Source organism: Podarcis gaigeae, assembly GCF_964106915.1.
Source record: "Podarcis gaigeae genome assembly, chromosome: 2".
Taxonomy (NCBI): domain Eukaryota; kingdom Metazoa; phylum Chordata; class Lepidosauria; order Squamata; family Lacertidae; genus Podarcis; species Podarcis gaigeae.
The window spans coordinates 76,591,451-76,616,332 of record NC_139679.1 but is presented as its reverse complement, the minus strand read 5'-3'; the positions used below and the strand labels follow the sequence as shown (position 1 = coordinate 76,616,332).

The window sequence follows — 24,882 nt, the reverse complement described above, 5'->3', positions numbered from 1 at the left end:
CCATTTGGATATTCACATTATAGGGAAACTATTGGAGGCATTGATGGGTTAAGGAAGTACCTGAGAATACAGACAGGGATAAGTGCCACTGTACACAAAATTAAACTAAAGTAATTATTTAATATTCTAGTACAGTTCTAGCTCTGACTGTTTTGGACCTCTGTATCTCCTCTCAGAGAATTATGATTCCTTTTTCAAAGTATTTATGAACCTAAGGTTTATGCTGAGGTATACTAGGTGATTCCCCAAGGACACATGGGCAGCAAAGTTCCTGGGTATACTTTGAAAAATCATTTAAAAGAAATCCATATTAAAGTAGTGACTCAATGTCTGCATCACATTTCCCATTACTCATGGAGCAGTAAGTTAAAACTGAACGTGCCTGTACAGTGGAGTATTCTAGATTTACACTATTGCTTACAAGTCCCACCTAGTAAAGACATAGAATTTTGATGTAATTGTGGGTTAATCCCAAATAAATTTATGAAGTATTTGGATGCACGTCCTACTGAACGCAGCAAAATTTACTTCGAAGTAAACATTATGCAGGATTGGAGTGTAATCCATTGCACACAAGAATCTAAAGGCACGCAGCATGACGTCAAAGCACAAGAGAGCAACCCTTTCAAAGCAGGAGACATCTGCCCTGAACTTTAAAAAAAAAAAAAAATCAGGCTCCAAATTAATCCCATCCCCCTCACCAAGGTTCAGGTTAAGGCAACGGTTCCCAAACTGGTCCGCACTAATATTCAAATTTCAATGTGGTGGTCTGTGACACGTCCACATTATATATCCATGTTGATTTTTAAAGCTACACTTTTATTGCTTCTTATATTGTATTTTTGCTACATTACAATTTGAATTCTACCGAATTAAAGTTGTAATGCAATAAAATAGCAAAAGCAGCAATGAAAACAATTGAGAATCGTCGCAATCGAAGAAGTCGTTACACTCCATCGCTACCAAAAGCAACGTCAAACAAATTAGTTCAGTAGAACTGAAGCCAAGACTCTCGGCTACTTTCAAGTGGTCCGTGAGAAACAAAAGCTTGGGAACCCCTGATCTGCCGGAATCAGAGACAGCAGCGGCACGTCAGACTTTCGGCGAGACGAAAGCGGGTTCAACCCACCCGCGCGAGACAGGCGCCAACGAATTGAAAAGAGGAGCATGCGCAAGTCAATGAATCTTGGCCCGGGACCAAGATGGCCGCTGCAGCGACCAGGATCACTACCATAGACAGCAAGGCGCTCTTTTTGGTCTTTTCCTTTCCCTTCCCCACCGAAGGAGGGTGCTCTCTATGGTCTCTGGAGGTTTTGTAGCTCTATCTCTATGGCATCGGCTGCCGCGTCCTTGCGGTTGGCGGGCGGGGGGCGGCTTCCGTAGGCGCCCCCCCTCCCGTGCCGGCCGCGGGACCCTGCGAGGATGCCTGTCGGCGAGTACGCTTTCGTGAGGGCCGTGGGGAAGGGCAGCTACGGGGAAGTGAGCCTGGTGAGGCACCGGCAGGACAACAAACAGGTACGGAGGGCAGCGGCGCGAGAGGAGGGTCTGCCTGCCTGCTTGGAGAGGAGGGGGTCTGAAATGGGGTCGGCGGCCTTTGCTATGACTTTGCGAAAGCAGCGCAGGTGAACACCCAGGAGGTGTCGGTCTGCCTCTCTCTTGCCCTCCGTGCCCGTTCGCCATGCTGGCTGGACTGACGGGAGTTGGGAGCCCAACACACCTGAAGGGCCGCAGGTTTCCCACCCGTCAGGCACAGGTGGAAAAAGAATCTTTATTTGCATCAGCCACAGCAATAAAATAAAATAAAACGTACAGTGAAGATAGTGTTAAAAGCTTAACTATAGAAAATGCATTAGATCTTATTCTAATTGCCCCCTCTAAAAAACAACACCTTGCAGATTTTGCTGTCATTTTGATCTGCTAAAAGAAAGGACACGGTAGCAATGGTTGAGCGACCTGGTAGAGAGGTAATAACCTCACTCCTCAATCAGGCAAAAGATAGTTGCTGAGCAAGAGGGGCAGTAAGGGGGGGGAAACCCCAGTGAAGAGGGTTGTTGTGTTAGGGTGATATTGAGCGTTTGCGGTTCATTATTTCGTAGGAGTTAAGCAGCTGAAAATCTGGCAGTTGTTGCATTTCGAGGATGCTGTGTTGACATTCTTTTATACAGTGGTACCTCGGGTTACATACGCTTCAGGTTACATACGCTTCAGGTTACAGACTCCACTAACCCAGAAATAGTGCTTCAGGTTAAGAACTTTGCTTCAGGATGAGAACAGAAATCGTGCTCCGGCGGCGCGGCAGCAGCAGGAGGCCCCATTAGCTAAAGTGGTTTTCAGGTTAAGAACAGACCTCCGGAACGAATTAAGTACTTAACCTGTACTTTCATTTCCATCTTGCACCTTTCGGTTAAGTTGCAAAAACCTCTCCTCAGCATAAGCTGCATTTGGGGACCTTTTTGGATCTGATGATACCACAGAGAGTTGGTCCCTTACCTTTCCCACCCCAACCTGGCCACAGTGATCCATGCGACGGTCACCTCCAGGCTTGACTACTGTAATTCGCTCTACGCGGGGCTGCCCTTGAAGCTGTCCCAGAAACTCCAGCGGGTGCAGAATGCTGCAGCGAGGCTCCTCACGGGGTCTCTGCCATGGGAGCATATTCACCCAGTGCTTTTCCAGCCGCACTGGCTCCCGGTGGAGTACAGGGTCAGATTTAAGGTGCTGGTTTTGACCTTTAAAGCCTTTCACAGCCTAGGACCCTCGTACCTATGGGACCGCCTCTCCCGGTGTGCCCCACAGAGGACCTTAAGGTCCATAAATAGCAACACCCTAGAGGTCCTGGGCCCTAAGGATGTTAGATTAGCCTCAACCAGAGCCAGGACTTTTTCAACACTGGCCTGGTGGAAATCTCTGCCTCATGAGACCAGGGCCCTGCAGGATCTGATTTCTTTCCGCAGGGCCTGTAAGACAGAGTTGTTCCGCTTGGCCTTTGGCTTGGAGTCAATTTGATTCCCTCCCCCTCTTTCTTCTTCTTTTTTCCCTTTCTCCTCCTGTGATGAGGCTGCATTTTAATGTTTTAATGTTTCAATGTTTTAATGTTGTATTTTAATCTTGTTTTTAAGTTGTATTCATTCAACTAATTTTTATTATTGCTTGTTAGCCTCCCTGAGCCCGGCCTTGGCTGGGGAGGGCGGCGTATAAATAAAATTAATTATTATTATTATTATTTATTATATGAATGCAGCATTCATTTATAATATATTCTAAGTCAGTTACAAAAAGATATTTCCCCCCCTGAAATGCCCAGCCTATGGAACAATTGCATGGATTCTAACAGTGCGATCCTATGCATGTCTATTCAGAGGCAAGTCTGACTGTATTCAGTGGGGCTTCATCACAAGGGCATGAGAATTCAGCCTATGTTAGAGTTGGTACAACTGGATTGGGGCCAATGCCTTCAGCCTTGGGATCAGAGGGTACAAACATATTTATAAACATTCTGATCCTAGACACTTTGGCCTCAATCCAGAAAAAGTTAGCAGTGCTTCAAGTTTTGTTGACAGTTGGAGAACTTAGTTGCAGTTAGCTTAAACTGTTGATTATAACAGTACAAGTAATTGGATTCTCTGGATTGAGGCCAGTATGATGATAAAAGTTCAATTAAAATTAGTTGGACTTTTACAGAATAGGCTTATATGCTGGATTTTTAAGCCTACTAAATATACTTGTGACTGTTTATAACTTCATTTTTTTTTCATTTCTGCAGTATGTTATCAAAAGGCTGAACCTTAAACATGCCTCGAGTCGTGAGAGAAAATCAGCAGAACAAGAAGCCCAGCTGCTGTCTCAGCTAAAGCATCCTAATATAGTTACCTATAGGGAGTCCTGGGAAGGGGAAGATGGCCTCCTATACATTGTCATGGGCTTCTGTGAAGGAGGGGACCTATATCATAAGCTGAAAGAACAGAAGGGAAAGCTTTTGCCTGAAAGTCAGGTGGTGGAATGGTTTGTTCAGATTGCTATGGCTTTGCAGGTAATAATAATAATTTTATCATATATACCTCGCCCTTCCGGCTGGGTTTCCCCAGTCACTGTGGGTGGCTTACAGCATATCTAAAAACTTAATAAAAACATCAAGCGTTAAAAGCCTCTCGATACAGGACTGCCTTCAGATCATAGCTGTCAACCTTCCCTTCTTTTGCGGGAAATTCTCTTATTCCAGCGCCATTTCCCACTGCTTCCCACTGCTATCCTGGATTGTTAGATATCCCGTAGACTGTCCCCGGGACAGGTGAGGCTGCGGATCCCTTATTTTCGAGGTTGTTGATCCCTTATTTTCAAATCTGAAAGTTGACAGCTATGCTTCAGATGTCTTCAAAAAGTTCTGTAATTCTTCATCTCCTTGGCATCTGAAGAAAGGGCGTTCCATAGGGAGGGTGCTACTACCGAGAAGGCCCTCTGCCTGGTTCCCTGTAACTTTGCTTCTCACAGTGAGGGAACCAGCAGAAGCCCCTCAGAGGTAACGTAACTTTGCATCTGAAACAGTTGATTCTTACTTAGTCTCTTAAATTTAAATAAACCTTTCCTAGAATTTTGGCATGACTTGAATCTCTTTTAGACTGTAATCCTTTAATAAGATATAGCAACGTAGTAGGTAAATGTATTATTGCCACCTATGCATGCTTCTAATCAATCTAGAATCTATCTTTTCTAACATCCTAGCTGTTCTGTGTAGAACAGAAAAGTGTGGAGTCTTTCAAATATTCTTGGATAGTCTTGATCCAGTTAGACCAGGTGTAGCTAACTTTTTTTTTAACTTGAGGTCCACATCCAGCCTTTGTCAACCTTCTGAGGGCCACAAGCCATCATTAGGTCGAGCACCTCCAGTCACATGCACATATTCTCTTCTCAGTTGATCCATGCAGATTAGCTGAGGACGGAGCCTATTGTTCCCTCCCCACTCATCAAATGATGGGCCTGATGACCAGTGGGGAAGCATTCTGCCTCTACACTAGGGAGCTGAGTTGTGCAAAGGTGTTGAAACCTCGCCACCCACTTCAGTGCTGCATCTACTTTAAATTATTTTCCAAATGTTGGACTCCCATTAACCTCAGCCAGCATGGTCAGTCATCTAGACCATGCAATTTTTTTTGGCCGTGCATCACTTTTTCTCTTTTTTTAAGTAGACACAACACTGAAGGGGGTGAGAGCCACACTCACTGGTGGGGATGAGAAAGGATGGGGCAATAACTCCTTCCTCATCAGACCTGCAGAGGTCAGCTGAAGAGAGAGTTGTGGTTTAAAGCATCTGGAGACACCCAGTTGTGGAAGGCTGATTTAATATACCCTGCTTTCCCCCCCTGAAGAACTCAAGAGTGGTCTGCACAAGAGAATTTCTTTTTTTGCATGCAGTACTGTAACTCTGTGAGGTAACCTAGGTTGTGAGTTAGAGATTTGTAAATACTGTTATGTTATTTTTCAGTATTTGCACGAAAGGCACATTCTGCACAGAGATCTCAAAACTCAGAATGTATTCCTGACACGTTCAAATATCATCAAAGTGGGAGATCTGGGAATAGCTAGAGTGTTGGAAAATCAGTATGACATGGCTAGTACTCTCATTGGCACACCTTACTACATGAGCCCTGAGTTGTTCTCTAACAAGCCTTACAATTATAAGGTAAAGTATATTATGTGTTGTGAACTCCTTTTCCAAGCTGCAACATGGTTTTAGGTTTGCTCAGAAGTAGACCAATGAATTCAATGATGCTTGCTTCTACTTTTGGATTTGACAGCAAGCTAAGAGATGTAATTGAAAACCAACTTAGTTCTTCTATTGAGTGGCTATTAAAACCACAGGAATTCTAAGACTTTACATCTAAATTGATGAACGTGAGCTTGAATTAAGATTCAAGGTAGTACACTGCCATTTATAGTTATATGAGAAATACTGTACAGTTCAGGCAAAGCGTTTAGCTGTCTAAAATTTTTACATGCCATTTAAAAAATTGCTGATGTATTCGTCATGTGTTCACAAGAATCCAGTGTCCTTTCCCAGCTAAGCAAAAGCAATTCCTTCCTCCACTATCTATTTTCTTTGATAAAACAAAGATCCCATTTGTCCATAAGCTGTATGCCTCTGTTAGAAGAAACCTTAGTGAAACAAATTGACCACAATCCAGAAGCCTATGTGTGCTTGTGGCTCCCTTTCCAAGTTGTGAAATGGCCTGCTAATGTGTTGTCTGATTCTGTTTTAAAGAACCTTTAGAACACATGTTTTCTCTGCTTTTGCTTTCAGTCTGATGTTTGGGCTTTGGGCTGTTGTGCCTATGAAATGGCCACACTGAAGCACGCCTTCAATGCTAAAGATATGAACTCCTTAGTATATCGAATTATTGAAGGAAAGGTAACATTCCTTTATCATTTTTGTTACGCTAATTGTGGGCCATTATTCATACTTGCTGAAGTATCCATATGTGCAAGAATTTCCCTGTCGCCTTGTATGTTGCAAAAAACTGTGTGTAGACTAGGTAATAGGCTATTATCTAAGGACATAAAGGATATAAACTGTACTGCTGAAGAAAGGAAAATGCTTTCCTTTTCAGTGTAGAATCCCTGGGATATCCTCAAGCACCACATGTGCAGTAAGTTCTCAGCATGTTTAACAAAAAAACCCTTTTGGTTTAAAAACACAGTCTTAAGGATAGAGTGTGTGTGCTTTCTTGTTGTTTGGTGTGTGATATGAATGCATGCTGATATTAAGGAAACCTGAAAATTAATGTCTTTTTAAATACACCAGTAGTGTTATGTTAACTTATTCTAAGACGTGCTGCGGGTGAAAGCTGTGGTTCTCTAGATACTGTTAGCCTGCAGCTCCCATCATGGTTGACTGTTGGCCATGCTGGCTGGGATTGATGATAGTTTTCAAGAGCATCTAGAGGGCCACAGGTTCCCCATCCCTGCTTTAAAACATTAATTTAGTGGTAGTCATTCTATCAGGCTGCAGTGCAGAGAAAGAGGAGCAAAGGCACTATTGCTTCTGTTGCAATACCAGCTGCCTTTGACTGTAATTGAGGAGTCCAGCCAGCACAGTAATGATTCTGCTCACCCTCACTGCCTGTGGTACCATGAGAATGTCTGCTAAGAGCAGGAATGTTCTCAGGGAAGCTGTACAAGGAGTCTAGCTCTTGTTATTAAGCCACATTCAGTAATAATTCTTTTTCAGTGACTCGCCTAACTATTCATGTGTGACACAGATCATGTGAATAAGCAGGAAAGATTGAACCTTTTAGAACACAGATGGTTTTCTTAAGTGATGCCAGTCACCTGAGGCAACCCACATATACCAAAGTTACCTTGCTAGCATGAAAGCGATAAGCATAAGAACATACTTTTAAAGATTTTAATGATAAATAGTAATAGAAGCAATAGTCTGTGCATTAAAATGTGTGTCATGTCAAATTGTGGCTTAGTGAGAAGAAGCAAGTGCATAGGTCCCCAGAACAAAAATTGTAGCTGCTTCACTTGTCTCCTGGTCCTGGTGCTGCTGTGCTACTCTGAGCTAAGCCATGGTTTGGCTTATCATTAGGTGCATACCCAGGTTCCTGGTTTGTCTCCCTCAAACAAACTACAAGCATCAAATGTGACAAGCCAAGAGCACGGGTTTGCACATGATGCAAACCATGGCTTAGCCTGGGTAGCATAGCAGCACCAAGAGAGGAGTGTAGCAACTCTGGTTTTCATGGTGAATATTCACTGGAACCATTGTAAAAACTCCCATTTACACTCTAGACCTCTCCTTCATGCTCTGCATACTCCACTAGGCACAACCATCCAGAAGCTTGCTTACCTGCAGTTTTGTGGTAGGAGACCAACAACACAGTTTTCTCCTAGACTGGCTGTTTTCTCTCTCATACATACTCTGGCCATCAAATATCATTGAGGAATAATGGAGAAGCCAGCCAGATCTGCTTTGGAAGGCTGAACGGCTGCCTTGGGCTACTCTGGTCTTTTGCCATGCAGCTCCCCAGATCTTGCATCTTGGCAGTGCATATTTCAAATGCATGTGCTCCTCCCTGCTCCAGTATTTTTGTAATGTGACACAATAAAAGGTGTGGCCCACACCATGCAAAGGATAAGTGCCACATGAGCACAATAATACAGTACACTTTGTGCCCCAGTAGAGAGAGAAGTATGAAAGAGCAGCCTACAGGCAGTGACAGAAGCAGCAGTAATCCATGTGCATGTGAGAGTGAACTTTGACGTTTCCTACCCTAAGAAGGGAGGCGGGAGGCAGTGGAGGACAGAGGTGCCTGGCGTTCTCTGGTTCATGGGGTCACGAAGAGTCGGACACAACTAAACAACAACAACCCTAAGAAGCAAGTTGAATGGTTGCTACAGCCAGCTAGAGCGTTCCAGCCCTGCTTTGCAGGTTGCCTGATGCATGTCATGTGCATTTTCTGAAGAAACGCTGCCTTTTAGAAAAGCATATCCAAGGCTTGAGTTATATCTGAATGACTGATGTAATGCCATGAATGGACGTTCATCATGGGGGTTTTCCCATCATGACTTTATAGCCAGCCAAAGAAGTCCCATAAAGTTAGTTTTGCTTCTCTTAACAGCTGCCACCCATGCCAAAAGATTACAGCATGCACTTGAAAGAGCTAATAAGAACGATGCTTAGTAAAAAGCCAGAGGAGAGGCCCAGTGTGAGAAGCATCCTAAGGCAACCCTACATCAAGCACCAAATCTCTCTGTTTTTGGAAGCTACAAAGGCGTAAGAAATGTTTAAATGACAAATTACGTTGTGCAAGGAGTTCAGTGCAGTTGTTGGAATAGCTGTTTTTTTGTTGATTATTGGGTTTCTGTAATGTGTAGCACAGAGTAATGTGTAATCTGTAATGTGTAGCAATGTGGCTGAAATGAACAGAAATATTCATAGATGATAGATGTGTCAAAGGATATTAGAAATGACAAGCCAAATGTATTTGTGACTGGTTCTGATTGCTTCTGATAGCTGGATGTCAGGAACAAACAAGCCATGTCCTTTGATGCATGGCATCTATTTGGCCACTGTTGGGGTGTTAGGCTGGTTGCAGTCTTGATCCAGCAAGGCAATTCTTTCATTCTTATAGGTGGGCTACCTAAAGCTTATCTACACCCATATATTGATATGGATATACAGCAAGAAGTATAGGCGTTTGTTGCATGTGTCGTTCTTTCAGAAAGTACTCTAAAAGCATACATAGGGACCGGAGGCAACCTTGATTTGTTGCAAGACAATACTTCCTCAAATCTTTTAATTCTGTAGTTTCCTTAATGTTTGCATTTCCTACCTTTGCCTTGAAGGAAAACAGCCAAAAATCATAAGAAAATGTCTGAAGTCAAACCCCAGAGCTCCTCAGGAGATGCTGAATTGAAAAATGGAAATGTAACACCCCAGAAGCTTCCTAATGAACATTCCAGGAAATCTAAAAGGGTGAGTTAGATTTTAGTTCTTAACTCGACTTAGAAGGCTGGATCCAGAGTTAAATGGAGACACTGCTGGATGGGACGAGTTATGGTGCAGGGGGCTGAATATGGGGGGGGGGGCTGCAGCTTGAAAATTGGACAAAGGCATCTTTCAGCAGCTGGAGCAGGCTCTCCTGTCGTCTTCAGGCATTTCTGAATCCAGCCATTTTGCATGGGATAAAAAAAAAATTGGGCTCTTGAAATTCCATTTGAGTAAAATGTTTAATGGGATTGGTATATTAATTCTATCCCCCCCCCCCCTTCATTTTAATTACAGAATGAAGAGAAATGTTTAATCCATAATAAAACCTTTCAGGTTTCTTCCTCGAACAAACTGGCCCCTGAGCCTGAAAAAAGCGCAAACACAAATGGGTTGAACAGCGCGGACATGTCAGTGGCAACAATGAGCAAAGTGGACATAGTTATTGTTCCGTTGGAAAAGAGGAACTCTGAAAGCAAACAGACACTTGCAGGAACGTTCACAGGGGATAAAAAGCCCCGTAGCTCAAGTATTCCCAGTGAAGCAGAGTCTGAAATAGGAATAAACGCACCACAGTGTAAGGAAGAAAGGTTGCAGAGCATTACAAATCCATGTCTGGAAACTGTAGCTATTAAAAAGGGTGTTATTGATACCACAGCTGATGGTGATGATACCATGAAACTTCTGCAACCTGTTTCAGAGATTCCAGACACGAGTGATAAAGTAATTATTTTATCTTATAATACAGAGGAATGTAATAGAAGCTGCAAAGTTTTTGGAAATAGGACCAACAACTAATGGCACTGGGTTTTTGTCGGTAATTGATCTAGGACGTAGCTACACTAGCTCTTTGTTTCAGATAAAGCAGCTGCAGAGCATAAGGGTGGTTGGAGGAAGGGTGGAACTGAGGACAAAATGTTTTAGTGACCATGAATGACTTTACATTTCTGCTACAATTTATTATCATCATTTTATATACCCTTTCTCACTAATCTGATGCCCACCCCCTTTTGAAAAGGCGATTGCTTTTTTCAAGACAGCCCCCCCCCCCACAATACAGTGCACTGTTCTGTTTATTGACATTTCATTGTCATTGTTACACACATACTTAGGCATTATTTTGAAGATGATTGAAGCCGTCAGATATACAAACCAGCTGTGTCATCAGACTTGAGGGTTCAGATCCAAGGGCCGAATGACCTTTATATTGGGCCTCAGTCCAAAGCCTTACATACAGAACTAGCAGAAAAGAGGTTGCTATGTTTAGTCTGTTATTCTTTTAGTCATGTAGGGATGTATCCAGTGCCACTATTCCAAAATTTGCTTCAGAGCGTTGGGGAACTCTCCAGGGCAGATTTTGAAGGTGCATGGGGAGAGGACGAAGTCCCACGTTGTGATGAAACAGCATCAGATACAACTAATCAACATGACCCAAGCTATAAACAGCTGTTTTAGGTGACCATAAGGACTTGGACATACCTCATACGGTCTTTTTTTTTTTTTTTACTCTTTGTCCTCCTCCCTTGAACATCAGCTCATCCCCACTTTCTGGGGTTCAAGCATGTATAGAGGGAGGAGGGAGGAGACACTTCCCCTGGAACTGGAGATCCCAGAGTGCCTTGGCTTGGGCCATTGGAAAACAATGAAGTGAAATGGTTTATGTTGTCTGAGGATGTTTTTGCACACCTATTTCCCTGTCTCTATGCAGGGTGTCCCTGAGACTCACTGGTGCTAATTGGAAGCAGTGTTAGAACAGAACAAGCCAGGTCCCTATCTAGCCAAGGTGGGGAAGAAGACAGAGGAGTGATATCAGTGTTTTTCCTGGGCTCAGAGAAGTGACACTTGGATACTATGTAGCCAGCCACTCCTCCTACCCTTTCTATTTTACAGTAATGGGACATTTCAAATAATTTGCTCGTTTGTTTTGCTAATGTTTACGCCACACTTTTAGCTAGTATCATGATTGGTAAAAGTTAATGAAAATGCAGTAAATTCTCTTTCCAGAGTCTGGATTCTACTGACAAACTTCTAGCACCATTTGTGCCTGTAGAAATTCTGGTAAGTAGTCAAATTTTTTGGTTTTGCAAGGCATGTGAAATTAAACTGGTGGCTTCTTTTGGGGAATTGTTCTACAAATGAATGTAAAATGCTGTTGACTACATAAATGAATTGTGTAGGTTTGGTGATGAGGATGTGAAAAAGGTGATAGTTATGGGTCCCTGATAGCACTTTTCAAACATGTGTATACTTTGGATTGTAAGAAGAACCCTTCTGGGTCAGGTCAGTTGCCCATCTGCTCGAGCATCCTCATGCAGGACCTGAGTGCAACAGCGCTCTCTCTTCTTGCAGTTCCTAGCAACTGGTATTCAGAGATACATGCTGTATTTGGCAGTGGAGCCGGAGTATACTTGTCATAGTTAGTAGTCCTTGATAGCTGTGTCCTCACTTTGAATCTGGAAAGCATATACAAAGAGTTTTGGGTTTATTCTTAGGCTGAAGCCTCCTTCAGAAGTTTGGGAGAAGCTAACAGTGCAGTTCAAAACGAAAGCACCCCCCGTTTTCAGCCCCAGGGATCTGTTCACGAGCCTTCCCTGTCACGACAGCAACGGCAGAAGGAAAGAGAGCAATTTGAGGTATGCTGAGAGAGGGTGAAAAAGAGAAAACACTCCTTAATTAAAATGCAGCATCTTTCTATTTTCTATTGGCACCTCTAGATTCATTATGTTTTAAAAGAGTATGCTTTTTCAAAGGGCAAAGAAGTGTCTCAACTTTTTTAGAAGTGTTGCTATGGACAACTGGGTAACAGAATACCCATGCTGATAATATACAGTAAATAATATTATGCTTTCTGCAATGTACAGAATTAGATTGTTGGTGTACAAAAAGTGGAGCTGAAGTACCTGCCTGATTATTTGTACTGACTTGGTGTTGGTAGTATAGAAGGATTGTATTGAGGTAGTATTGATGGATGAGTGCTTTTATAGCTAACCTCTTAGCAGAAAAAATGTTTTTACATAGCTGCTTTTTCTCCCTTTAAGGATACAGGTCCTCGACCATTGCCTGCTGCTCCTGACATGAATGCAAAGACAAGAGGAGACAACACAGACAAGCAGGATGCTGCAGTTACAAGGGCTATAAACAGATCTGGAAGTACCGAAGTGGCAGTTTCTAAGGTTTGCTGCAGGCACATTTTTAGCATATTAATATTATCCGTTTTTCTTTGAAGCCTCAGATTCAGCATTGTTTCAATGCATAGACTAAAGTGTACTTACTTTGCCATCATAGATCTGTAAACCTACTTAGTACAGGGTTGGCAAACTTCTTTTATAGTAAAGAAGGTGGGGGATTCTTTTCCTGAAGGCCTATATCAACCTTGTAGAATAAGTCAGTGGAGAAAAGGTAGTGAAGTATTGACTGTCTTGGAAACTTCAGTTTTCAGTTATGTTTTACATATCGACGGGTCAATTATGACAGACTACAAAGCCACATGTCTTGGTTCTGATATCACTGTTACTTATTTTAAAGGATCGACCACTGTCGGCACGAGAGAGGAGGAGACTAAAGCAATCTCAGGAAGACATGCTTCCTTTTGGTAACTAACTTCTTTGCCCCTTTTAAGCATATGGTGCAATTTCTTAGCTATAACACATTTTCATTGCAATCACTGCCCAAAGTGTATCTTCACAAATAACAAATGGCTGTAACTGAGACAGAACACTCATCCACCAAATTTTAATGGCTGCTCAAAGTTATAAGTACGGTATGTTTTTAAAGGTAGAGAGGTCAGGTCATAATTGGCAGGGATGGGGATCAAACATCCAAATTTGCATTTGGTCAAAGGATAAATGACAGAGGTGCAGCCATGTCAGTCTGTTTGCAGCAGAAAAGGAAGGAAGAAAAAAGTCAGGTGGCATTTTTAAAAGACTAGCAAATTTGTTGTGGCATGGTGGACTAGAACCACTTTGTCAGATGCAGGAAGTGTATCCAAGAGTCTAGCTTCTTAAATCAGTAAATGGTGGCGATTTTGAAAGACTAAACTCGGCTCTGTTGCATATCATCAATATGAAATCCAGGCAAATGTCTGTGAAGACCTGGGACTGTAATAATTAAGCAGGTTCAAGCTCAGAATTTAACATAACTGGCCATAACTACTCAGGTATGGAATTCCCTACCTTTTGAAGTCCAGTGGTCTACCTTGCTTGCCTCTTTTTAAAGAAATGGGCTGATTTGCTTTAAAGCCTCCCAGGTTTTCATAAGTTAACATCTTTGTGCTGTGTATTTTGCTTTCCAAGTATGCTGCTGTCTTATTTTAACTTTTTATTTTCCATTTTTGTTATAAACCACTTTGAGTGTGTTGGCAGAGATAGCATGTGAATGAATGTGAACAATCAAAAATAGGGGTAGATTCTGAATGCTTTTAATTTACCCCTTTTCAGGGCCAGCTGCAAGAAGAGCTTCTCACAGTGCAGCCACAGAAACAAAAGTTCCAGAAGATGATCATGTTCAAATTGCTCACTTTTCATCAGATCTTGCAATCTGTGAGGTAAGCAGAAATCATGCATTTGCAACATTCAAAGTTGCTGGCTTTCAAAGCTGTCACTCACGTGCTTTACAGCACTACAATGTCCTTCACATGGAGGTATTTCCAAACAGACTGGATTGTATTAGAAAGCATTTCCTGCTAGGAATGTTGAATTCTATTGCCATTGACTGCTGTCAAACTCACTTTTAAAAACCTGTGCAAAACAACCTTATCCTGAAAAATACACTAGATGATTTGGTACATGCGACTTGTGACACAGTTTGGCCCAATCGGTGTTGGAAAAGTCAATGCAACTCAAAGAAGAAAGCTTGCTCTTGTAGCAGTAGCATCTACAAAAATGAGAAGCCTTTTCCATTATCACAATGATTTTGTGCACCTGGTTTGAACAGCTTTCTACAAATGTATATTCTGTTATTAGCCTCTAAATAGGTTCCAAGCCAGTGCTACTTTACGGAATATGGCAAGAATTGTACACACACACCCTGAAATCAATGCCCTTTTGCAAGAAGAGATATTGGGGGACTGTGCTACTGTTTTGTCTATAGTTTCTTGTGCTTGAAATACATGTTTTGTCTTCAACAGACAAAGAGCTTAATTGGTTGCTCTACTGAAGATGAACTAAGCTCTTCCACCAGCTCCACAGAGAGATCAGATGGAGACAGTAAAGAAGGGTAAGGCTTCTCCCTTAACCATAGGCATTCAGTGTATTTGTGCCAGTTTGTATTTCTCAGTGCAGAAAATATTGATCTGATGTGTAGAGATCTTTCCTATTCTAATTAATTCAAGAGAGTTCTGAAAACTTCTCTGTGTGAAAGAAACAAGCAGAAAGTTCATGTTTGGATTATACCTTCAGAGCAGCTGAGTACAGCTGGCTTAAACTGGTTGTTATCTCTTATTGTCAGGGTCATGCTGACTATAAAAATAGGCCAGAAGGAGCCCGGGTTTTCACTTTTTCTATCTCTTTTCCTTCTGTTGTGGCGTTCTGCTTAGTGTTAAGGTTTAGACCAAGCTTCCTCAAACTCAGCCCTCCAGATGTTTTTGGCCTACAACTCCCATGATCCCTACTAGCAGGACCAGTGGTCAGGGATGATGGGAACTGTAGTCTCAAAACATCTGGAGGGCCGAGGTTGAGGAAGCCTGGTTTAGACCTATTACAGTGGTACCTCGGGTTACAGACACTTCAGGTTACAGACTCCGCTAACCCAGAAATAGTACCTTGGATTAAGAACTTTGCTTCAGGATGAGAACAGAAATCACACAGTGGCGGCGGGGCAGCAGTGGGAGGCACCATTAGCTAAAGTGGTGCTTCAGGTTAAGAACAGTTTCAGGTTAAGAACGGACCTCCAGAATGAATTAAGTTCTCAACCCGAGGTACCACTGCATAAGTTATTGTAAGTTTAAGTTACGTCTGCTGCAACTAGCTTTCTTATGGACAGTGCGAATCATGAATGTATTGGATTATGCACATTTGCCTTCAGTAGCAGTAAAGCTCTGCAGGATGGAATACAATTGCCTCTGGTCTATTTTTTGGGAATCCTGCAATGTGTTTAAGTTGTTACTCTGCTAACTATACATTGGAAGCTACTCTGGATCAATATTGAGTAGAATTTCATGGCAGTTTGTGCAACTGCGTACCACAGCCACACAGATGGCAGATCATCCTGCCCTTCAAGACTCAGGGAAATGTTTCTCTGAATTAGCTTCAGGAAGCATTAAAGATTCTTCAATATAAAATGGTTTTTTAAAAAGATTTTTAGATAATTCTTTTTGCTGTTCTTTAAATAAGAATTCCAATGCTTATCACATAGCTCCTGATCATGTGCGTCAGTGTTTTACAAGGACCGACCCACTTCTTGCAGCCATTCACCTACTTCTCAAAAAAAGCTTTTGAACACATTTCAAGTGTTGTTTTTTTAAACAAAAAAAGTTGTACAATGAAAGTGGGATACATACATTAAAGAAAATACATGCCCTGATTTAATAGCATAATTTTGCGTATTGCTAGTCGAATTAAGATCCTTCTTGCCAATGTACTTTCTTCTGCTGATTTATTTAATAAAATTGGTACTAAAATGTTTTTGAGATTTTTTTTTATTAACTCAATCTGCCTTGGTAATCTTTGCCTTAAACACAACCCTCTTAATCCTGGGAAAACCCTTTCCCCAGTATGACACTCCATCAAACGCATCGCTGGGATCTAAGGATTAGACAGCTCAAACTGGTGTTATTAAAGCAGTTGTGAATTTCCTGGTTTAAATATCATCTTCCCTATAAAGTCATTAGGCAGCCTTAAGCAAGTCATTCTTTCCTCTTTCCTGCCCACACTCCCTATCCCCTTATCTGCTTTTCCCTACATCTGCTATATTGTTTGACCTTTATATAAGGTTGCAAGCATTACTAGCAGTGTATGTGAAGTGCTTTGAACTTTAAAAAAGCATTAGAGAAATGTTAAGTAGTACTTCCTCAGTCAGAAAAAAACAGCCTTTCACAAAGGCTGTCAGTTCATGCAAGCCAAATCTATTTTCACAGAAATAATGTTCTGGTACATTCCATTTATTCAGTATCCTTTTTCTGTCCATGCCCTACTTAACTGTTACACTCTCTCTGCATCTAGGCTTACTGAGCAAATAATTTCCCATGGGTTTGACACACTCTGCATTTCCGCAGCTATCCTCTCTTTAAGATACTGGCCCCATTTACATGCCACAGTAAAACCAGGGGTGGGAGCACTTTGCAGCTTCAGGGCCATATGCCATTGGTGGCTGGGACCTGAGGTAAAAGTGCACAGAGCAACAAGTGTGCAGCAAGCCAGAGTGAAGATAGCTCCCATTTCGCTCCTCCTTGCTAGTGAGTATGAGCAACAAACCACAACTTAGCGTTATGTCTAAACTGGAGCCAAGGCTTGCACTTGACTTCCCAACTGTTGTTTGGTTGAGTTAAATAACCCATGATTCTGCCTTTGCATTTCTTAGTGCAGAAAGTTTTGATCTGATGTGTAGAGATCTTTCCTGTTCTAATTGAAAGCTGCCCTGTGTGAAAGAAACTTCATGATGTTTGGATTATTCCTTCAGAGCAGCTGTGTACAGCTGGCTTAAACTGGTTCTGTTATCTCTTCTACAAGGTCATGCTGACTATAATGAGAGGCCAGAAGGAGCCTCTCTCTTTCTCACTTTCTCTCTCTCTCTCTCTCTCTCTCTCTCTCTCTCTCTTTCTTCTGGTGTGGTGCTCTGTACATAGTATGCTTAGTGTTAAGGTTTAAACTTGTAAGTTATTGTAAGTTTAAGTTAAGTCTGCTGCAACTGGATTTCTTATGGACAGTGCCAATCCTGAATGTATTGGATTAGTGGTCATTATGCTCATTTGCTTTCAGTAGCAGTAAAGCTCTGCTAGATGAAATGTAATTGCCTCTGGTCTATTTTCTGGGAATTCTGCAACGTGTTTAAGTTTTTACTCTGCTAACTATACGTTGGAGTTCTGCTCTGGATCAATACTGAGTAGAATTTCAATGACAGATTCCACTTCAGATGTAATGCTAAGCCAATGATCAGGGGGTGTTGTTCCTGCTCACTGGGGGTGGGATGAGGGACTGGTATCCTCAAAGTTTGATATAGGCATCTTAAAGGAGGGGCTTTCTAAGGTGGGGAGAAGGAGAAGAAATAAGGACAAATTAAGGAAAAAGGAGGACGACCAGAATAGAAACAGATCAAGGAAACAAGCAACCTATAAGAATTGTCCATTACAATAACCTAATACCCCATCAGTATTAAAGAGTTCTTTGTGTAGCCTTAAACCCACTGTAAGTTCCCATAAATTGTGCATTAAAAACTTAAGATTTTTATACCTTTTGCAGAAAAACAAATGAGATGCATGACTTGGTGCAGCTAATGACCCAAACGCTAAAAATGGATAATAAAGAAAATTGTTCACAATCTGCAATACTAGCTCCCGAATCGCAGTTCCGGCTTAATAGGAAATACAAAGACACCCTTAAATTACATGGAAAAGCATCAGAAGAACCAGATGAATTCCAGTTGCAGGAGTTTCCTTCAGGTCTGTATCATGTTTGAAAGGAATCATTCCCATATTAGGTATTCTGCTGTACCATTGAACTGCAGGAACATTATTTCAATTAAAAACGTTTGCTTATAAAGAGGGGAAATAGGGCTGTTTGCCCCACCTCTTCTGTCGAGAAGTGCACAACTAAGCCCTCTAATCCATCCTCTTATTTTAAATGGCAAAAAGCTATGCCCTCTTTAGCAAGACTATAAACTCCAAGGCTCATGTGAGAATAGGGTACTGATGCTGGAGGGAAAAGTTGTTTGTATAGTGAAGCAGGAAATCTGATATTTGAAGTCTGGGAAGTCCTTCACATGGCTATTTGTTTGCACCAGAATAAAAGGAAAAGTGTTCCACCAGGACTCCTACAATTACAATTTAGATTTCTGGCAACTAAAACAAAATAATAAACAGAGAATTAAGGATATCTAATATGTTTCTACTTATTATTTTAGATGTTCTCTCTGGTCATGAAAAGGTTAGGAGATTGGTGGAGATCTTAAGAGCAGATGTGGTTCAAGGACTTGGAGTGAAGCTTCTAGAGAAGGTGTATGATGTCATGGATGAGGAAGATGAACAGAAAAGAGAAGTATGTCTTTCGTATTGCACACTTGGCAACTCTCTTCAACACTGTTTTTTTCTCGTCTAGCATTTAAAACAGCTAGTCCAGGTATTTCCCAATAACCACCATATATTTCCTTGCACAACTCCAAATAATGTACTATTTTGAAAACAAGCCCGTTTGTCCTACAATTCTTATGCAGATCAACTCCTAATCCAGATAACATTAGTCATTATTAAATTCCAGTGATTGAAATTAATGGACACAGTGTAATCTTATTTCCTCTTACCATTTATGGTAACTCAATGGAGCTTCCTTCTGAATAAACTGCAAATTAATAGCGACAGAGTCCTATTTATTGCAAAGGGGCTTTTGCAGATAACCTCTGGAACAGGCTTCACTCTCTGCCACCATTTTAAAGTTTGAATACTTTCCGTCTATGTGCACTTCAGAGAAGTGCCACTACTTGAAATTAGATGCTATACATAAACCAATGTAATTAAACATGTTTAACTTCACTGTAACTGATGGACTAAAGTACCCATAGCTAACTGAATGTCAAACATGAATTGACTGTTACTCTAAATTTGTGCAATTTCCAAAAGTTCACTTTGGGATGTTCTGCCTAACTATCTGATCCTGTTTCAGTGTTAGGAATTCCTGAACCTATGGATATCAATGTTTAGGAAGTTATTTAACTTTACATAAGACTGTAGCCTGAATATTTCACACTAGAATCATTTGTGTTTTGAATTACAACACAGAAAAGCCGTTGTTGTTTTTTCCTACCCTGAACAGCTGCATTTGCGGAAGCTCATGGGAGAAAAGTATACTTCTTACAGCATAAAGGCCCGCCATTTAAAATTCTTGGAAGAAAATGTGAAGCTTTGACAGAAACCTCAATTCAGCTATTTCTTTATGAAGAAAAGAGCAAGACTTTATTCAACAATTATTACCCCAGTGGATTTTTATTTTCCTGTACACAACTGATTTGTGGGGTACAATTTTTACTTTACTGATTTGTTACCTGCTGTAGAGCTTGTTTAGCTTTACAAATAGCAACATGTTTCTTCCAGGTAAGTGAGTAACAGTGTTTAGGGTTTTTTTTATACCGGTAGTACATCTTAATATTTTCAGTTTTTTACATATTAAATTATTACTATAAATATCAAACATCATCAATGATGTTTTTTTAAGGTTGCAATCCTGCCGAATCACAAATAGCCATCCCCACTGATTTGACCAGGTCTTGCATGTCGTTAATCCTGGCTTTCGATGCAAGTGTAGTAAGAGTAGGAAAATGCCAAAAATGTTTAATCAACACCAGAGTAAGCCTGTTGTATCCCATACTTTGAATCAGCCATCTAAGGAACAGGTTCTTTATATGTAGATACTGAAAGCATTTACTATTGTTGCAACCGTAATTATTAAAATTCAGATTAAAAACAAACACCCAGCTTTTGTAGCTACAATATTTTCTATGCACTCTAAGCAAAATGTCCTTAAACATGGCCTCTTTGCTCGTTTTTAGTGCTCAACAGTTAGGATTTTCATTTGAAATAATAGGGCCAAGAAAGAGAAGACTCTTGCTGCTTTTCACAGTTTTATCTATGAGAGGAACATAGGAAGCTGCTTTATACTGAGTCAGACCATTGGTCCATCTAGCTCAGTATTGGCTACACTGGCTGGCAGTGGCTCTCCAGCATTTCAGGGAGGAGTCTCACCCAGCCCTGTCTGGAGATGCTAGGGAATGAACCTGGGATCTTCTGCTTGAAAGACAGGTACTACCAGTCAGCTCCAGGCCTTCCTCAAGGATGTTGTATGATGGGCTATACTCAAGAGATTTGCCCACCAAGGGGGATAGGCATAAGAAGACTTCTCCACCACCTCCTTTCCCCATTAGGTCACAAAAACATTTCCTGACAAAAGATTACTCTGCCCAATTTTCTATGATCTACCCCTTCCCCACCCCATTCAAACTTTCTTTAGGGACCAGCCCTGCCCTTCATTTTATGTGGACAGATTTCTGGATACAACCCAATTTAGATTGGTATAAGCAAGCTTCTAAGTTCCAGAGAACTCAAGTAGAATGAATTGCCATAGAATGTCCTACAACTGTTGAAACCTAGGAATTCTGATGAAGTCTAGGAAGCTACCTCTGGTTGATCCATTGCCCCGGTTGCTTTTTGCTGCAACAGCATAAATTGGGTCTTACAAAATGATAATCTCCCTTGGGACCAACAAGACAGAATATAACCCTTTACTGCTACTGTATTGTTGCTTTATGTGTGAATGTTTAACTTTAAAAAAGTGAGGCTAACTTTTGGTAAAATAAAGTACTTTTATCAAAATATTTTCCTTGCTTAGGAAAAACCCAGCTGGTTTTCATCCTGCTATCAATTAAAGAAAAGAAAATTTCATATGGTACTTTCCTTCAGCCATAATTACACAGCATGTGTCTTGAAGGACTCCTGGCTAGATAAAGCCATTGGCTAATAATTTGGCTACAAGTTTAGTACCTTAGTGTGACATGGAAGATAGATGTACCTTGAGTACATTACATAGCTGTTTTGTACACAGTCGAATCAGTTGCTTGCTTTTCTTTTGGCTCCATTTTTGTCCTTTTCAATAGAGTTAAGTATACACACACTATTCACAGTACATGCTTGTGCTATAGTCTACTTTTTATTTTCATTTCTAAAGTTTTTCATAACCTTTCACATGACTGACTTGTATACTCAATATAGAGTTTGCAAAACCTGGAATAAATTGGGGTTAGGAAAAGACAATAAAAAGTCTCCATGTGGAAAAAGGATGGAAGAGTTTTCTCAACCATTCAAAGAGTCATTCAAAGAAAAAAAAACCTTTGCTTTTGGATATTTTAAACAATAAGGTACCTCAGACCTATTTGGAAACTATGGTACTTTTAACGCTCGGGAGCTGTAGGTATGTACAATGGCTAAAGGGTTAAATAGAAAAAAAATAAATACATGTTTCAATGTTTAACATTTCCAATACCACCACCACTTCAGGCTCAGAATTACACTACAGGATGTTACATTGTCTCTCACAGGCTGCTAAATCTACTTATCTTGGGCCACAGTGAAAATAGATAAAAACCTGAAGTTTTCCATATTTAAAAGCAGTGTCTGTAAATTACTAGGTCCAGAAGCAAAACCAATTACGCCACACCCTGCTGTGATCTTCCTAAAGCATCAGGCTGGCAATGGATAAAATAAAATGCTGGATTAGAATCTTATGGTTCTATCTCTATCAAAGATAGGCCACTCTAGCATTTTAATAGTAACAACTCTGTTTTAAACATCTGTTTTCCAGGCTGCTGTTAAGTCAAAAGCACTATCACATTGTTAAAACTCAAACTGTGCAAGGCCAATTTTAGAATACTGTCAAGGTATTCTCAAATAGCAAACCAAGTAAAGGAAGAGGAATAAGAGATTTTAAATCAAATTTAATGACAGAAAATGATACAAGATATGTATTTTTTCAGTTTTTAGTGTGCCTTTTTACTTTTCTGTCTGCTGGCTTCTTATCATCTACTGCAGATTCCTGGACAGGTAGCCACTTCAGAGGATTGCGACGGTAAATGGGCCACGGAGGAAGTGTGAGCTGAAACGAAAAATACAAACTTCCTTGACAATGTTTTTGTAAAAGTTTGAGCTTTGCCTATATTAACTTTTAGAGTATATACAAAGCAAAAGAGCAGTGTTTCTGTTTCTAGTAGGGGCGCCATATTTCAAAAAGTAAAAACCAGGATGTTTTTTTAGGAAGACCCCAAAAACTACAGTAAGTTTTGGGTTTTTAAGGCATTTTTGGTATGATTTAACCCCAGTTGCCAGTTTTCCAGGACATCTGCACAATTTCCAAAAAATTATCCAGGGCGCCATTTTCAAAGGCAAATTCCAGGACATGTCCTAGAAACTCAGGACGTATAGCAGCCCTATTCTAGTGCAGTTATTTCAAACATAAGGAGGGGGGGGGAAGACCGGCATAAAGAGCACAAAATAAAACAAGAGTATCAAGCCAAAGGTACTGTTGAAGATTAGAATCATGTTAACACATTGTCCTAAAGAAACACATATTTTACTTATTTTGCATGGTATGAGCTTTCATTACAGCTCCATTCTATCACAAGCTTCGCAGAATTCACTGTTTTGCTACACACACAAAAATAAGTAATATTCTTACCAAGCACGATAAAGCAAATCCAGCCATTACAATGTAAACTGTCCAGCCAAACTGTTCAGTGATGTACCCATAAATAAAGCCAATTACCTGCAAGAAACAATAGGTCAATGAGAATTCCAGGTCACTCTCCAAACCCAGAATGGAGAGAATTTTAAATGAGCATTTTAGCAAACATTTTAACTCATTTAGGGGGTTAATATAGGGAATTGATAGCAGCAGAACATTGGGCACTTAGCTGTCATTCATTTGGACTTGGCCCACTGCAATATTATTATTAATTCAACTTACATAATATAAACATATACAAGATAAATCAATAACTTAACAAGATTAATGTTACTGTGACATACTGACCTAGTTACTCAAGAGCTATTTTTTACAGTACTTAAGACAAAAGGCTGCAGCCCTAAACATACTAAGGCCACTAACCGCAGTAGAACTTAGTTCTGTAGAAACAATCATTAGCTTCGCCTCAGTATGCTACATACAGGCTGCAATCCAAATGAACACAATTGTTGCACTATTGCTATATGTATGCTTTAATTTCAGATACCATGTATTTATCGCCTTCTAACTGTTAAAAGCACAAAAAACAAATACTTTTTAAAAAATAAGATTAAAATATATGGCATTTTTGTTTACTTATACTTACAGCAGAGAAAAGAATGATTCCCTGAAAAATCTGCTCTGCTAGTTTTTGCCCTTTATAGTCCTGTGGGAATGGAAAAAAGATTTGTGAGCACCAATATTCCCCCCAATGCTGCTTACAGTTTCTGTAATGATGGCATATAGATATAAGAAGGTCCTGATTTAGTTTCCTGTGCCATCACTGCCATAGCAGCTTTGTAGGAATATTCATTGTCTTGTTTGCTGTCATATTTCCATGGCTTCACTTATGTGAATATTCTGAAAAAAATGTCCTAACAACGTGGAAGCATCAGAAAATGTTTCCACACAGTTGGGTGAACGTGTTGTGCTGGCACTGAGATTCTGCATTAAATAGGTGCAGAACAGTCGTGCGGGAAGCAATTATCCACGTCACAGCAATCAAGGCAAAATCATTCATGGGGCAGCTTCCACATGGCTGCTGTTAGCACTTTACTGTACTTATGTCAGATATGAACCCCTACTGATCCCTAAACTCAGGTCTATGCTTTGACTAAAAATGCCTAATACGCGGACCTCCGGAACGAATTAAGTACTTAACCCGAGGTTCCACTGTATTAAGCTCCGACTTCAGCCTCAAGACTACAATTCTCAGCACGCTTTAGCTTACTTAGAAGTCAAGGCGCACGGAAATCTAAGGGGCTAGGCTTTTAAGTAAACACGAGATCGGGGGTTTACAATTGGTCGGTTCAATAGCCCCAAGTGTTTTCAGGCGTTCTGGCTCTTCTCTTTTTCTCCAAGCCCCCAGGGACGAAGAAGAAAAGAGTCGCCCCCCCCCCCAACATCCTATCGCTGGGCATCAAAGCCACCCGCGCTCCGCTTAGGACACGTCTGCTTTATTGTGGCAGGCGGCCAAGCAGCTCCCCCATCCCCACTTCCTGCCCGGCTTGGAAGCGGAGTAGAAAGCTCTCACTAATGGTGCGGGGGGGGGGGGTCCGCAGGAGAGTCTCCCCCAAAGCCCCCGCCTGACCCACCATCTGTGTCGGGATGGATCGGAATACGCCGAACATGATGTCCGCCTGCAAGGCCACGTCTTGCGCTCCGCAGCCGTCGTAGACTTTCTCCCGGGGCAAAGGAGGCTCGCTGGTTTCGGGCTGCACCACAGGCGAGGAGGCCGAGTCCGCGCCGGGCAGGCGGGGTTCCTTAGCCCAGCCGGGGGTCCCCTTGCTCTCGGGCAGCAGAAGAGGGTCGCCCTGCGAAGCGGAAGAGCCCAGGGAGCAGGAGGCGGCGGCGGCAGCAGCAGCAAAAGGCGCTTCCGGATCCTCAGAGGAGGCAGCTCTGCGCCGTAAGGCGGAGGCCACAGAGCTCACGGGAATTGCCGCTTTCTTGCCCCGCCTCATCCTGCTCGCACTTCCGGGGCGG

The 24,882-nt window shown here is 41.4% G+C and overlaps 2 protein-coding genes across 5 annotated transcripts; one reads left to right on the top strand and one right to left on the bottom strand.

The window, feature by feature from the left end:
• The first annotated feature begins 1,189 nt into the window (after positions 1-1,189).
• On the top strand, positions 1,190-20,999 carry NEK4 (NIMA related kinase 4). Of its 4 annotated transcripts, XM_083726535.1 has the most exons (17): positions 1,200-1,515; positions 3,764-4,030; positions 5,480-5,677; positions 6,296-6,403; positions 6,603-6,641; positions 8,619-8,773; positions 9,346-9,475; positions 9,785-10,210; positions 11,492-11,545; positions 11,980-12,120; positions 12,526-12,660; positions 13,013-13,079; positions 13,924-14,030; positions 14,613-14,701; positions 17,881-18,080; positions 18,542-18,675; positions 19,447-20,999. In XM_083726535.1, the coding sequence occupies exons 1-17, from the start codon at positions 1,423-1,425 to the stop codon at positions 19,537-19,539; spliced, it is 2,436 nt and encodes an 811-aa protein (XP_083582661.1). In that variant the 5' UTR covers positions 1,200-1,422; the 3' UTR covers positions 19,540-20,999. The 4 variants fall into 4 exon arrangements, with proteins under 4 accessions (XP_083582662.1, XP_083582664.1, XP_083582661.1 ...); XM_083726536.1 differs by lacking the exon at positions 6,603-6,641 and having other exon boundaries at positions 1,190-1,515; XM_083726537.1 differs by lacking the exon at positions 11,492-11,545.
• A 1,098-nt stretch (positions 21,000-22,097) lies between these two features.
• Positions 22,098-24,860, bottom strand: SPCS1 (signal peptidase complex subunit 1; the record flags this gene model as incomplete). Its single annotated transcript, XM_083726703.1, has 4 exons — positions 22,098-22,275; positions 22,855-22,941; positions 23,507-23,566; positions 24,495-24,860. The coding sequence occupies 4 exons, from the start codon at positions 24,858-24,860 to the stop codon at positions 22,153-22,155; spliced, it is 636 nt and encodes a 211-aa protein (XP_083582829.1). The 3' UTR covers positions 22,098-22,152.
• Positions 24,861-24,882: the final 22 nt, after the last annotated feature.

Excerpts from the sequence above, each read along its gene's own strand:
- NEK4 (XM_083726535.1), top strand. The coding sequence starts at position 1,423 with ATGCCTGTCGGCGAGTACGCTTTCGTGAGGGCCGTGGGGAAGGGCAGC. Across the intron at positions 12,661-13,012 it reads CCGAAGTGGCAGTTTCTAAG|GATCGACCACTGTCGGCACG; the intron begins GTTTGCTGCAGG and ends CTTATTTTAAAG. Across the intron at positions 14,702-17,880 it reads GATGGAGACAGTAAAGAAGG|AAAAACAAATGAGATGCATG; the intron begins GTAAGGCTTCTC and ends TACCTTTTGCAG.